The 16,675-nt window shown below is 42.0% G+C and overlaps 1 protein-coding gene across 5 annotated transcripts in view; it reads right to left on the minus strand.

Moving 5' to 3' along the window:
* Positions 1-15,482, minus strand: part of LOC112220298 (ceramide transfer protein-like) — a 68,279-nt gene extending 52,797 nt beyond the window's left edge. For 3 of the 5 annotated variants that reach the window (XM_042302442.1, XM_042302441.1, XM_042302438.1), the window contains exons 1-2: positions 14,835-15,482; positions 13,415-13,549 (exon numbers count right to left, since the gene is read on the minus strand). In XM_042302442.1, coding sequence (XP_042158376.1) covers positions 13,415-13,549; positions 14,835-14,948 — 249 coding nt within the window. In that variant the 5' untranslated portion in view covers positions 14,949-15,482. The remainder of the gene's footprint in view (positions 1-13,414; positions 13,550-14,834) is intronic. The other 2 variants (XM_042302439.1, XM_042302440.1) reach the window with 2 other exon arrangements.
* Positions 15,483-16,675: the final 1,193 nt, after the last annotated feature.

Genomic DNA, 16,675 nt, shown 5'->3' on the forward strand with positions numbered 1-16,675 from the left:
CCAGAGGGGGGAGGGAAAAAAAGAAAAGAAAAACTCTAGACCACCTTTACTTCACACAGAGATCCGTACAAAGCTCTCCCTCCATTTGGAAAATCTGACCATAATTCTATCCTCTTGATTCCTGCTTACAAGCAAAAACTAATGCAGAAAGCACCTGTGACTCAATCAATAAGAAAGCTGTCAGATGAAGCAGATGCTAAGCTACAGGACTGTTTTGCTATCACAGACTGGAATATGTTCCAGGATTCTTCTGATGGCATTGAGGAGTACACCACATCAGTCACTGGCTTCATCAATAAGTGCATCGATGACGTCGTCCCCCACAGTGACTCTACATACATAGCCCAACCAGAAGCCATGGATGACAGGTAACATTCAAACTTAGCTAAAGGGTAGAGCTACCGCTTTAAAGGAGCGGGACTCTAACACGTAAACCTAAGAAATCCCACTATGCCCTCCGACGAACCATCAAACAGGCAAAGCATCAATACAAGACTAAGATTGAATCCTACTACACCAGCTCCGACGCTCATCGGAAACTATTACAGACCACAAAGGGAAGCACAGCCACGAGCTGCCAAGTGACACAACCTACCAGACGAGCTAAATTACTTAATGCTCGCTTCGAGGCAAGTAACACTGAAACATGTATGAGAGCAACAGCCGTTCCGGACGACTGTGTGATCATACTCTCCGTACTCGATGTGAGTAAGACCTTTAAACATGTCAACATTCACAAGGCTGCAGGGCCAGACAAATTACCAGGACGCCTACTCTGAGCATGCACTGACCAACTGACAAGTGTCTTCACTGACATTTTCAACCTCTCCCTGTCTGAGTCTGTAATACCAACATGTTTCAAGCAGACCACCATAGCGTTCTTGGGCACAGGGCCAAAAAGATAATCAAGGACACCAACCACCCGAGCAACGACCTGTTCACCCCGCTATCATCTAGAAGGCGAGGTAAGTACAGGTGCATCAAAGCTGGGACAGAGACAGCTTCTTATTTCAAGGCCATCAAACTGTTAAATAGCCACCACGAGCCAGCCTCCACACAGTACCCTGTCCTGAACTTAGTCACTTACCACCCGGTTACTCAACCCTGCACCATAGAAGTTGCTGCCCTATAGACATCGGTCACTTTAATAATGTTTATACTGTTTTACTCATCACGTGTATATACACACTGTATTCTAGTCAATGCCACTCCGACATTGCTCATCCTAATATATTTATTAATTCCATTCTTTTAGATGTGTGTATTGTTGTGAATTGTTAGATACTACTGCACTGTTGGAGCTAGGAACACCAGCATTTTGCTACACCCGCAATAACATCTGCTAAATATGTTTATGTGACCACTCAAATTTGATTTGAGCACTCTAAACATAAGTGGCATAAGCAAACAATGATACATCAATGGATAAATTGGAATAATGTCTATTCTTAATACATGATTTAAACCGTGACAGAGGTCCATATCATTGGAAGATTTTATTTTCATATTTAGCACCAAAATATATTTACCACTGCATTTTAAACAAATAGGAGAATGGTTAAATTAGCATAATTTAGAGACCGGCCCCCCTCCCAAAAAATTTTTGACTTCTGTTGCATTTAGGGAGCGAACGTCTCATTCAGAGGAACTGAGCACCCCAATGGCTCCGCTGTAATTCGTACCATGCTGATCATTCTGTGGTCTCCAAAAGCCTACATTCAGAGATTAGACCAATACAATGTTAATGAGATGTACTGTTATGCTCTGAGAATAGACTCATTCTATTAGCACATCTGTCCTGAGTTTGACATTGTAATTTAAACTGCTTAGAATGCTCCTTTCCCTGTCATGTAAATAGCCTATTTTAATATTGAGTTGTAGGCTTGAGGTGGTGTCTGGGTCGAGGCTTGCTCATGTGTAATGGACTTTCTCTCCCTGGCAATGTCTGTTCAACCAAACTCAGGCATAATGATTTCGGGACAATCCATCATGCTGGTCTGGATCAAGGACATTGTCCACCCTTTCTGGTTCTGCTGTAAAACTGCAGACAGAGTGAGGTTCATGGTGACTACTTAATTTACCTTACAAACAACTACAATTCATTGCGTAGATATGATAGCTATTTACACAGCGGGCAATATGGTTCTGAGGAGTCTGCAGTTTTATATATGGTTCTGAGGAATACGTTACTCAGAAACATATCAGATGGGATCCAAGAAACACCAAGTTATACAGTATCTTGTTGAGCAGACATAAATACTTTTCCAGCCTTTTCTTAGTTAATATCAACTGAAACATTATGCTCAGCTGACTGCCTTCCACACAAGTTGCTTAAGATATTTACTGTACATAGTGGAGGTTGCCATGCTCTCAATGATGCATTCTCAATTAATTTCAGAATCTGTGGAGGTGTGTCTTGCATCACGTGGTCAAAGAACATGAATGGGACTTCGGCTGCAGCCAGCATGACAATCTGGAGGAGAACCACAACAAAGACCGGATGCAGCAGGGATCTTCACTGACCCAAATTGTCTTGAAAAATATTGAGACGGACTGAAACTTTAGGTGAGAAATCATTGGTCATTCTCCCACATAGCATCCTTCTCCAATAATTCAAATACTTACTAAACTGAATGTATTTACCTTGGAAATCTAAGACTGATGGTCATCAAAGGCAAGTCTGTCATAGTTGGCAAGTGGTATCGTCAAATTCCAGTGGCTAGAACCCTTTTTGGCAGCACTTGACTACAACCATTAAATAATCTTCTCTATGTCTAAGGACATGGCCAGAAATACCGCTTTCAGTAGACAACACATGAAGCCCTCCTGCAGTTTGCACACCTTTGAACAGGGGAGAACCTGAGATCTCATATGTAAATAAGGGACGTTTGTGTGGGCAAGAAACATGTTTGAGAAACAATATTTGTGCATTCTTTATCTAGCATATAGGCATCATTATTTTACCTTTGGAATGGTATTAGATTTGTTTACTAAACTACTCTATTCTAAACCTGAAGGTTTTAATCTGGTTAGGTCATTTGGAGTTATCTAACTATCCTGGTGTAAACACAGTATGAAACAAGTCTGGATGATTACACAGATCAGGTCAAATAAAAGGTTTATTACAGATGTTATAAGAATACAAGATACTCTGTAACCTTCTCAAACAAACAAAGACCACAGTGCAAGTAAAGAAAATAACAATAGCAGTTGTGCAAAAATACCACAAGACAAATAAGATCAAATAAAAAAACATTGATGAAATACTGATATGGCAAAGTACTGAACTACTATTGCCCTGGGCCCGGTTTCCCAATATTGATGGAACTCAGGTTAATATGAAATTGAGTAATATACCACATTACTTCTTAATAATAGATTTCTGTTTTGAAACATTAGGCTTTTTTTTTTTTTTTTCAGTAATTTTGACCAAAATATATTTTGGCTGGTAAAAAATCTGAGTTGACTGGTAGATTTATTTCATCATTGGCTGGTGGGCCAAAAAGTCAATTTTATGCGCGGCTTGCGAGACATGTCACTTCGCATACATGCACGATCCATATAAAGAAAATATTGCTGTAATAGGCTAATGCAAGGCATGTATCAAATTGTTGCTTATTGAAACTCCCAAAGTCCTCCAAACATTATAATAAATATAGATTTTCACATCTAGGCAACTCCAAAAGCCTGCAGAGGTTGTGAATTATGGACACACAAGATTGCTATAATGTTCTATGCACATCATGATGAAGATAGTGTGTGAAATTGGGGCCTACGCCTGCTCCCTACTAGGCGTAGAATCCAAGCCCAGGCATAGCACAAACTCAGCAAAAAAAAGAAACGTCCTCTCACTGTCAACTGTGTTTATTTTCAGCAAACTTAACATGTGTAAATATTTGTATGAACATAAGATTCAACAACAGACATCAAGTTCCACAGACATGTGACTAACAGAAATGGAATAATGTGTCCCTGAACAAAGGGGGGGGGGGGAAATCAAAATCAAAAGTAACAGTCAGTATCTGGTGTGGCCAGCAGCTGCATTAAGTACTGCAGTGCATCTCCTCCACCAAGGCACCTGCAAGTTCCCGGACATTTGGGGGAATGGCCCTAGCCCTCACCCTCCGATCCAACAGGTCCCAGACATGTTCAATGGGATTGAGATCCGGGCTCTTCACTGGCCATGGCAGAGCACTGACATTCCTGTCTTGCAGGAAATCACACACAGAACGAGCAGTATGGCTGGTGGCATTGTCATGATGGAGCGTTATGTCAGGATGAGCCTGTAGGAAGGGTACCACATGAGGGAGGAGGATGACTTCCCTGTAACGCACAGCGTTGAGATTGCCTGCAATGACAAGCTCAGTCCAATGATGCTATGTTGCCAGTTGTTGTTGCCATCCTGTACCTGTCCTGCAGGTGTGATGTTCGGATGTACCGATCCTGTGCAGGTGTTACACGTAGGTCTGCCACTGCGAGGACGATCAGCTGTCCGTCCTGTCTCCCTGTAGCGCTCTTAGGCATCTCACAGTACGGACATTGCAATTTATTGCCCTGGCCACATCTGCAGTCCTCATGCCTCCTTGCAGCATGCCTAAGGCACGTTCACGCAGATGAGCAGGGACCCTAAGCATCTTTCTTTTGGTGTTTTTCAGAGTCAGTAGAAAGGCCTCTTTAGTGTCCTAAGTTTACATAACTGACTTTAATTGCCTAACGTCTGTAAGCTGTTAGTGTCTTAACGACCGTTCCACAGGTGCATGCTCATTGTTTATGGTTCATTGAACAAGCATGGGAAACAGTGTTTAAACCCTTTACAATGAAGATCTGTGAAGTTATTTGGATTTTCACAAAGTATCGTTGAAAGACGGTCCTGAAAAAGGGACCTTTCTTTTTTTGCTGAGTTTAGAAGGGCTTACACCCAAGTGGTGCAACACGTAGAATTTTAAGTTGGATGTAGAGTTATGACCCACTTATGACCAACTGGTGCAACCGGCCCCAGGTCAGCGGGCATCTCCCGTCAATTTTAGATAGGTGCACCAGCGAGGTTGTCCTCAGTCTGGGATGTCTGGAGACCTTGGGATAGCCATCTGCAAATCCATTATGTCAAACATCACACCAAGTAAACAGGTAACTGCTCCAGCACCTTTCCCCTTTCCTCAAAGGACAGCTCTCTCAACCTAGCCTGTATTGATAGTGAATAAAAGGAGAAACAGTTCATTACAGAAAAGTCAAATATTGTGTAAAATGATTTTTGAAATGTGAAACAGGTATACAGAACCACAGGTGAAAGATTTTCACCAACCTGTATCTGGGTCACCCTCTCCTGTTAGTCAGCCCTCACGGTCTTCCTGATTCTTTCTGCAGCCCTACACCTAGCTCTTCTTCTCCCCCAACCTCTAGCTTCTCTACCCACAGCAGATGGGAACTATAAGGCTCTTCAACATTGGAATCCTACAGAAAAAACATGCAAACATTGTTAGAAATATATTGTTCAACAGCCTATACCTTTTTTTTTCATGCAGAAGGGTCATGTATCACACTTCTACAATTAATACACAACACCTTGATACCCAATGTAGCTAATATAAAAGTGCTGATTTTGTAGATACCAAATTAAATGTCTTAGGGTATCCTTCATAATATTCTGTTTTACTTTGGTGCACATTTACCACCACTTGTCACATTCACATTAAGGTCTATTACATCTAATTATGGGAGCTTTGTTTGTTTTTACTGCAATCTAAAAAATCAGGCACATTTAGATTGTTAGCTAGTCTAACTAGGTAGCTAGCTCAGGACTACCAGCTAGTTAGAGAATGCAAGGGGCCATACCCAGTATTGGAATCAGAAGGGCACAGGACTAAACGTTACCAAGCATGCCAAAGCCATGTTCTTTTCTGTGAATGCAGCACTATGAAAGTCCAAATGCATTGTGATAGCTAGCTAATGTACCAAGACAGCTTGCTAGCTATCGCCAGATTGATATCTCATTTTTTACTACACAGAGAAATTCCCGGTAACAACTTTAGATAAGTTAGCTAGATAGTTATCTATAATAAAGTTAACCATGTACCTTGCATTACTATAAAAAAACATTTTTTTATTACAATCTAAAAATGAGAATTATACCCAGCGTATCACATTTTTACCTGTTCTAAAGACATCAAATGGAATTGATCCATCTTTTCAATCTTGATCGTTGCGGTTATCGCATCCACTTGCAGTGTCGAATTTTCAGCAGCCTAAACTGCGTTCAGAGAGGATGCTGATGTACCATATGATTCACTGCGGACTACCTATGAGAGAGAGAGAGGAAGTTTCTTGGAAATTGTGTTCAAATCTAGGTCTCCAAAAACACCTGTACACATATAATTACACAGCGCAGCTTTAAGATGGTACACTCCATTCCTATACCACACCTCACACTGGCAGATTGAGTCTAAAATAATGAGAGAAAATGTGTCAATCACAGCAGAATGAGACTGGTTTAGTGAGTTGGCAGAGTCATTTAACCCATCTGGCCAGCGCCAGCTCTGGAATGGGACTCAATGGACGAGTGTAATTTAGCTGAAACTTGGTGGGGAGAGAGGACACGATCAGATGCCCAGTTTGGCTGAGATATCATGCAATAGGCAATGGCACACACACAGCCAATGTGTAGCTGCTGTCCATGACAAGTTAGTTTCTGCAGAACCTCCATCTCCAGTCTTGCTTGCGTTGCTCAAAATGATGTATTAGGCAGAGTGAAGATAAGACTAGAGTCAAGCAACACAGGACTATGGTCTGTCACAGTATCAGGCTGCTTCTTCGGTTCTAGGTTTGGATGTGCATTGTGTATACTAGTGACTGTCCATTCATCAGGGCGTATATTGGATGTGCATTGTGTATACTAGTGACTGTCCATTCATCAGGGCGTATATTGGATGTGCATTGTGTATACTAGTGACTGTCCATTCATCAGGGCGTATATTGGATGTGCATTGTGTATACTAGTGACTGTCCATTCATCAGGGCGTATATTGGATGTGCATTGTGTATACTAGTGACTGTCCATTCATCAGGGCGTATATTGGATGTGCATTGTGTATACTAGTGACTGTCCATTCATCAGGGCGTATATTGGATGTGCATTGTGTATACTAGTGACTGTCCATTCATCAGGGCGTATATTGGATGTGCCTTGTGTATACTAGTAACTGTCCGTTCATCAGGGCATATATTGGATGTGCATTGTGTATACTAGTGACTGTCCATTCATCAGGGCGTATATTGGATGTGCATTGTGTATACTAGTGACTGTCCATTCATCAGGGCGTATATTGGATGTGCATTGTGTATACTAGTGACTGTCCATTCATCAGGGCGTATATTGGATGTGCATTGTGTATACTAGTGACTGTCCATTCATCAGGGTGTATATTGGTATTGGTTTCACACACACACACACACACACATCTTTGACATTCTAACTACTCATGGAAAAAGGGTCCTAGGGAGCGGGGTGGGGTCTCTATGGTAGAGGTCTACCGATTAAATCGGAATAGCAGATTAATTAGGGCCGGTTTAAAGTTTTCATAACAATCGGAAATCGGTATTTTTGGGCGCCGATTTGCGGATTTTTAAAAATACTTTTATTTAACTAGGCAAGTCAGTTAAGAACACATTCTTATTTTCAATGGCGGCCTAGGAACGGTGGGTTAACTGCCTTGTTCAGGGGCAGAACGACAGATTTTCACCTTGTGAGCTCGGGGGATCCAATCTTGCAACCTTACAGTTAACTAGTCCAACGCAATAACGACCTGCCTATCTCTCGTTGCACTCCAAGGATACTGCCTGTTACGCGAATGCAGTAAGCCAAGGAAAGTTGCTAGCTGGCATTAAACGTATCTTATAAAAAAACAATCATAATCACTAGTTAACTACACATACACCACTGGAGAGGCAGAGTGGACCTCTCAGCTGACAGACACACAAATTATTGAATACTTAGTTACTCTCCTCAAATGTTCTCTTTAAGAGCAAGGGGCTCCCGAGTGGCGCAGCATTCTAAGGCACTGCATCTCAGTGCAAGAGGCATCACTACAGTCTCTGGTTCAAATCTAGGCTGAATCACATCTGGCCGTGATTGGGAGTCCCATAGGGCAGCACACAATTGTCCCAGCGTCGTCTGGGTTTGGCCGGGGTAGGCCGTCATTGTAAATAATAATTTGTTCTTAACTGACTCGCCTATTTAAATAAAGATTAAATAAATACAAATCAATGTACGAAAGAGTCCGGAAACGTCAAAATGACAGGATTGAGGCTGAGACCTTCTTTACTTCTCTTTCCCAAGACAAACTTCCCATCCTGCTTTTGAAGAGGTGCCCCCTGCCCACACATACACTCACCCCTCCATTCTCACCGACCCCCGCCCCCACTCCAGCTTGTGTACGTGTTCCCCACAGTTGAGGGAAGAGCAGCTCTCCTCAAAGCAGCCTGTAAAGCCTCTCTGAGATTTAGAACCAATGTGGAGGGAGACGAAACCACTCAGATCCTGGGAAACCAATCAAAACATTCAGCCCACCACATATCTACATAGATAAACATGACTTCCCTTATTTCTGTATGCTTCTGTGTTTTGGTGCAAACAATGACAAATCCTGAAAGGGTAGATGGGTCGGGTCACAGGGGGAAGGAGGAGACTAGAATGGGAGAGACTGACCTAGCTAAATGGGAGAGAGAAGGATTGGACAGGAGGATAGGAGAGAAAAAGACAGAACAGGATGGAGAGGGTCATGACAGTCACCACAGAACAAAAATCTTCTCCTGTGATATCAGCCCACAGGAAGTTACAAGGGCCAGACCAGAGGAAGAGACCCACTTCCTATTTCAACTAACACTTTCTAACATCTCCCCCCATAGCCTGTGTTTCTTTTCCTTCCATCCTACCCACCCATCCACTCTCAAACTTTAGAAAACCCCTTCAAATCAACTCTGATTGCCCCTGCTCTTCCTCTCCCTACAATATTACTGAACAACCCAGATTCAGCCATTCCTTAGACATGTTAAACCAATCAAAGAGCTTCCCTCTGCAATAACACCCTAAATGGGCTGGAGGGTTTGAGGTGGGCAAAGTGAAGAATGCTGAATTTACTGACATTGACATCTGCAAATGCTTCTTGAACTGATTTGCCAGCTTTGCTCAGATAGTATCACTGCCGATGGCCTTGGCTGAGAGAGAGCATCAATCAACAGAGGCTCCCTCCTGTTTCATCTGTCTCCTAGCCCCTAAGGGGAGGGGAGCTGGAGCTAAATCTGGAGCTAATGATGGATACTAGTGTCATTCTGAGTGGTGAGGCCAAAGGCCTATATTATTCTGTTACACAAATCAGGCAGGGTTCTTGCTGATCTCCAGCCTTCTGAACTGAGGAATTGATCCCTAAATCCCTAAAGAGTGTGCTTTGCTGTAATCATAAACAGGGTCACTCACACTTTTATTAATGTGCTGGGAATAAACAAATGGACCACATTCATTCTAAGACACCCCAATGAAAAATAGGCTTAATGTCAAAAAGATCCAGGCATACAGAAAGCCTACGAACAATGCTGCATACTATTTTCATGTTTGCTTTTCTTGTAGGGTTGGGCAGAACACAGATTTTCATACCGTCTCTGTACCATACCAGGGTATATGGTATTATCGAATGGGCAAACAAATACATTTAGGCAACAAGTATCTGGATCCAGGAGGAGATTGAATGTCTATGCAGTAACCAAGAAGCTTGATCTTGACATCTAGCCACTTCACTAGCAAGTTACCAACCAAATGCATACCTGGAGCCCTGACCTGGATTTAATTTATTTGGCACATCTTTGATTTCTTAGTTATACGTCAATTTAGATTTAAGCAATGGCATCGCACCCCCCAACCCACGCAAAGAAAATATTATTTTGAAATACAGTATATCTCCCAAGCCTCTTTTCTAGTAGTGCTATGAAAAGCCAGAGTGACAATAGGACATGCACCTTATTTAAACATCAGTCCCACTGTCTGGTGGACGACCTGTTTGTGTGTAGCCAGGACAGCAGGCTTTATTCTCTTTCACAAACTGGTTGACCCACACACACACACACACCCCTTCTGTTCAGTTGTGTTTATGCTTTGAGCAGTCACATTTTAATAGCATTCAGCTGACAGTCTAAATCCACACACAGAGAGAGACACAGAGAAAGAATGAATTAGAGAGGAAATGCCCATGCTGCAGATCGACAAGGATCTGTGCTATTTGACCACTCAACCGATACACTGGCTTGAGCTTCGGATTTACCACAGACCACACACACACACACCACCAGAGGGAGGGAATAAAAGCGAGACCTCCCACCAAATCAGCTGAATGGCTGCAGAGCAGCAGCAGAGCCTGCAGACAGACTGACAGAAAGACAGAGCAGGTGTTTAAAGCATCGTCAGCCCCATCTGGCTCAGAAGAGGCAGAGTCCCTCACACACCTTCCTCGGTCTTGCTGTGACATGATAACATGTCTGTTAACACTGACAAGGAAGTAAAGCCACCTGCATGTTCTAACCTGACTGGTGATCACTGAGCACTGGAGACTGACAATGCGTGTGTATATTTTGCCTGCTGAAACAGCCTCAGGCAAGCAGCAGACCACTCTTCCACTTCAGTGAGAGAGACACAGTGTGTAACAGAGGAGTGTAAAACCTTATTTGGGAGTCTTCAATACAAGAGGAGTTGTAGAGTATGACAGAGCCACATGCACACTCACATGCAAAGGCTGATATTAATATACACATACAGTGGGGCAAAAAAGTATTTAGTCAGCCACCAATTGTGCAAGTTCTCCCACTTAAAAAGATGAGGCCTGTAATTTTCATCATAGGTAGTACACTTCAACTATGACAGACAAAATGAGAAGAAAAAAATCCAGACTAAAGGGGGGGGTTTCATTCCAGACTAAAGGGGGGGGTTTCATTCCAGACTAAAGGCAATCTGTTCAATTGAAGAGCAGTAGATAGTATTCAATCCAGTCACAAGAACTTGGAACCCAATTGTCCTTCCTCATGACTCCTGACTGCAAACCATTCTCCACCGCCTGGCTGGTGTGTGGGTGTGTCTCATTTGACATTCTAATCAGATTGTGTCTGAGCCAGGGGGGCATTTAATAATCCTATGGTTGTTTTTGTTGATTGTTTATGATCAAAGCCATGGAAGCTTCAGTTATGGAAAGTACACTCCCCAGGTCTGGAACATGGCCAACATTACAGTGGAAGTTAATATTTACAGTGGTAGAGAATTGATGAAGCTGAATAAATACAGACTGAATAGGTTGACAATTCTGACCAGCCTGGGAACAGGTCACTCATTCATCCCGCTGTGTGTGTGTGTGTGTGTATATCGGCGGGCAACCGCAGGGTGCATGTGACGAGTCTAGTGCAGTAGTGCCACGGTAGAGGTAAGTTGCATGCTTGCTTACCAGTTGCTTGCATACTCTCGCTTACAGCTCGTTGCAGCCGGCTAGCCCTTGTGGTAAATTGGGGAGCAGCTTCATGCACAAGTCTCAAAGCCAAGACAGCGCAGGAGTGGCTTCAGGGCAAGTATATGAATGTCCTTGAGCGGCTCAGCCAGAGCCCGGACTTGAACCTGATAGAATATCTCTGGAGAGACCTGAAAATATCTGTGCAGCGAAGCTCCCCATCCAACCTAACAGAGTTTGAGAGGATCTACAGAGAAGAATGGGAGAAACTCCCCAAATACAGGTATGCCTAGCTTGTAGCATCATACCCAAGAAGACTCGAGGCTGTCATCGCTGCCAAAAGGTGCTTCAACAAAGTACTGAGTAAAGGGTCTGAATAATTATGTAAATTTGATATTTTTTAAAAATATTATAAATTTGCAAAAATGTGGAAAAAGTCAAGGGGTCTGAATGTTTTCCGAAGGCACTGTATATAGTAGTTAATTCATCATTTACCATGAGAACCTGACCTTTGAACCCAACCTTTGTCACTCATGTCATTATCCTCCTTGTTATCAGTGAATGACATAATTGGACTGGTCAAATCTATGATAGCTGTCACCTAGCCTTGATCCTTATACTGTTAGATCAGTGGTTACTTCAAGGAAGGAAGGATCAGCCTTTCCAGGATTATGTATGGATTTTTTGTGATATTTGTGGGCAAAACGGTTGATTTTGCTACAGCAATTCTGACATTGTGCATGGCGGTATGTGTTGTGATTTTGTCACAAAAATGCACTGACAATGGAAAATGTTTGTTGACGTGTCGCTTTATTGAACCATATTTGTGTGGTGATGGGTTGAAAAAGCAGCCCCTCTTTTTGTACTGCGGCAATGGGTCAGTTTTATGCGATAACATTTCAACGATTTGACAGTTTTATGCAAAAACAGTACAGTGAATGGTCAAATTTGCAGGCCCTCACATAACATGCAGGGAATTGGCAATTTTGTTTGCAAAATCAACATCGCAGAATCCTGGAGAGACTGATGGATAGATGCATTGTGAAAGGATCTGAGTAGGGCTGAGTAGAGCCTAAGTTGATCCCTAGATAAGAGTGTTGTGTTAAAATCAGCAGTCACCTGAGGAGCTACTTACCCTCCAGCAATAAGTCTAAATCAGGAGTTCTGTGTTGTTTTTAAATGAAAACAACAGTATTATGCACTCAACTCATTTCTCAGTTGCTTATAAGGAGTGCACATTTTAGATCCAATGCACCTCTCAGAGTTAATATTAAATGGATGTCCATGTCAATAGTTGATCCCTCTCTAGCTTGTTACACTGTCCATAAAATACCACTTCCAGATCATTCACATATCCATTCAGTCAACTGGTTCTCAACTGGAGTCAGAAATCAATAAGAGCTCAGAAGTATGTGATGGATCTTGATATTGGCAGGGCACCAAGACAAGACGTGAGACAAGACACTGTGTTGTAGGTTTGAAGTTGGGTGTTTCTAACACACAAGAACCCTCTCTCATCTTACGTTTTGGACACAGACTTAAAAGGATCAATCAGCAATTGCTACATCAATTTTTGGACTTAATGAAATTAATGAAACGTACCCATTGATTCTTGAAGAATCATCAGAACCCAAAATATAAGCTTATTTTACTCCAATGTTTGTAAACAAAGTAAATATAAATTAACACTAAAGCCTCAAAACATGGTTTAAACTATAATGTTGATATCATGGATGGTCAGTACCTGCATCCATAGCTCTGTCTATGAACTTTAGAGTGGTTACATTTCTCCAGCCCCATCACTCAGCTTTTTGCCAAAACAGTGGCGGGGAGATTGCTTTGTTAATATTTATACTGCTGATTGGCCCTATAAGCATCTATAAAGTAGTACAGTAACATAGTATAGTAGTCTACTCTATAGTATTGTGCAGTCTACTCACAGTGATGACAGCCTTGCTGAGACACAGGGACCCTCTGCAGCCAAACTCTCTCTCGTCTTGAGACTTGTAGTAGCTCAGAGTGTTGTTCTTCAGAACCACCCAGCGATCCTGCCAGCCGTGGATGTAGTTGGTCCACTGCAAATTACAAAGTTACTTAGCTATGAGGGAGGGAGGAATTCACAATGTGGTCATGCTATAACGAGGATGCGCACGATAGTCGAACACAATACCTTTTTTGGCCTATGTAACGACACATTGTTGGCACAAGTTGTCCACTGCAGTCTGAAAAGGCTAAATGAGACACTTAGATTGGATGTCAACAACCAAATTCAATCACACAATGGATAGTTGATGAAAAACTAGGAAGGTAGAATCATATGATTAATTTAACTTCTAAATTCATATCCATTTGTTGACTACTGTTTTGATGCAATATTCTACTGTGGCATTAATCTGATGTAATAATCTGTGGCAAGCAAGCACTCACAAGACTGTATGAAACAGTTAACTACGTAAAGAAAAAACCCATTCATCCATCTAAAACTAATTTATCAGATGAATAGGGCTTACTATGATAACGCAGGTGAGTTTAGCATGATTATGATGTGCAATATTCTCAACCTGTTTGGGGGTTGGCCATTCAGGCCACATAAATAGAATGATCATTCTATTTCTATGGTCAGACAGACTTTAGAATGGCAACCCACACAGCTTTCAACTAGATGCTTACCTAGATAATATTATGCTTGCTAATGCCTAACGTTAGCGAGCTACCGTTTTATTAAAGGCTTTCTGAAACCCCCAACCAGAAGCCACGGTCGAGTTAAGATGGGTCAGCTGTCAGCTAGACAGTTCGTGTGCCTGGTTTGGTTACCTTTGTTTGGCAAGCTAGTTTGAAATGTAAAACCATTTACCAAAAATAAATAAACAATAGCTCGCGCGCTTTGGTTCTTGTTTACAACAACAGTAGGACTGACACTTTGTCAACCAACACTATCGTTTAATTAGTCCAAATCACTACAGTAGGCTTATAGGCTATGTATATTTTGGGCTAATAATATACATAGCGTAATTGCGGTGTATAGCCAGATCGGGGCTCTACCATAACCTTTTTTACATGGAGCACATACATTGGGAATATACATGCATATACATGTAGGGGCACACAAAACATTTAGGAGCACAAAGGTAATAAAGTTACAATCTTAATTTTTTTCTAGGCGCACCTAAACAATAATTACGGGTCGCACAGTAAAATAGGTAGGCGCATATGCGAGTAAAATGGTCGCACTGTAGAGCCCTGCATATGGCTAGCTAGCTGTCTCTAGCTACCCATCTCAACCACCCAGAGCTAGCTAGCTACGGTAGTTAAAGTTAGCTAGCTAGCTAATGAACTAAACGTCAGATCAGTTAACGTTACCTTGCTGAGGACCCCACTGTTCTCAGCGATTCCAACAGGCTGTCCGACTCCCGATTCCGCGGTCTCCAAATCCTCATCGGAACCCGAAGAATTCCAGCTCTGGTTATCCGACATTGTTGGTGTTGTCTAGCTAACCAGCTAGCTAGGAAGCTAAATGAATACAACTAACGTTAAACTACAGAAAGTTTTTTTTTTTAATTACAGAGCGCAATAAAATAGCGTTAAGAAATAACTGTTACACATTAACGTTACTAGCCACATCTAACGACGTTAACTATAAAATGTCTTAGCTATGTCCTAAAATGATTATCATTATTAGCTAGTGTTTGTCTAAATGGACTCTTCACCTGGAGGACTGTCTGTGTCACTAGCCTGTAACGTTAGATAAGCTATAACGATAGCAGACTGGCTAGTCAGGTAGGAACTAGCAAGGAATGACTCGCACCCGCCCCTTTATTTTTTCTTCTAGCGGCAAACCTTCCATCCAGCTTGAAATACTCAAAACACTAGCAGCTAGTTGAAATAAAGAGTATCACACTACTAACTTGGTAAAGGTAATATTTACTATGACGAAAACACATTTATATCAGCTACGCCATATTCACGCCTGTCGGATTCGCGCTTGTAAGGGGCGCTGGCTGCTCGGGTGACGTCACTAAATCCATTCCCCAAAAAACAAGTAAACCCCTCCTACATATACAGTAAGTAGCATGGCATGGCAGGTCATATCAATGATTACATTACATTCTTTCTCATTGACATGAGATCACTGATGGCATAGTCTGTAAGGAACAGTACACCAACATTTACTGATTCCAGTGTATTAGTGTGTTTGTGTTTCAGTAACAACCCATTAGAACAGTACCACTGAGGAAAACTACACCGAAATGTATAATACCTGTGTTTTCATATAAAACAGACACTGTGCCATGAGTGGGAAATCAGTGATTTATGTGGGCCCAGGAGTGCCATACACACACACACACACACACACACACACACACACACACACACACACACACACACACACACACACACACACACACACACACACACACACACACACACACACACACAACAACATCCCTGGCTCAATTCTTAAAGCCCTCCCTCTAAGCGTCAATGACATAACCAAAGCCCACTAAAATCCCAAGTTCTTTTATCTTTTTAGCACACCCCCTTCTTCTCTGTCCCTGCCTTCCCTCCCTCCCTCGCTCTACCAGTCATATTGGTAAGGTCACATGCTCTGACTCACAGGAAAGCCAGAGCTTTAAGTATAAGTCACAGTCATGTGATATTCCATGCTCTTCCTGTCACACATGGCTGTGTGATATTCCTCATTCCCCCCTCTCCTCCAGTCCTAATCCATTTGGTGGCCTACACAAATAAAATAAAATTGTATTTGTCACATGCTTTGTAAACAACAGATGTAGACTAACATTGAAAAGCTTACTGACGGGCCCTTTCCAACAATGCAGAGAAAGAAAATAGATAAATAATAGAAAAGTCAACCATGCAATAATAAAAGTAATAATAGATACACAATATATACACAGGGTACCAGTACCGAGTCGATGAGCAGGGGAACAAGGTAATTGAGGTAGGTACAGTATGTACCCTGAACAAAAATATAAATGCAACATATAGCAATTTCAAAGATTTTACTGAGATACAGTTCATATAAAGAAATCTGTAAATTGAAATAAATTCATTAGGCCCTAATTTACGGCTGTCACATGACTGGGAATACAGATATGCATCTGTTGGACACAGATACCTTTCAATAAAAGTTAAGGGCGTGGATCAGAAAACCAGTCAGTATCTAGTGTGCAGCGCGACAC

This window comes from Oncorhynchus tshawytscha, linkage group LG20 (assembly GCF_018296145.1).
Source record: "Oncorhynchus tshawytscha isolate Ot180627B linkage group LG20, Otsh_v2.0, whole genome shotgun sequence".
Taxonomy (NCBI): Eukaryota; Metazoa; Chordata; class Actinopteri; order Salmoniformes; family Salmonidae; genus Oncorhynchus; species Oncorhynchus tshawytscha.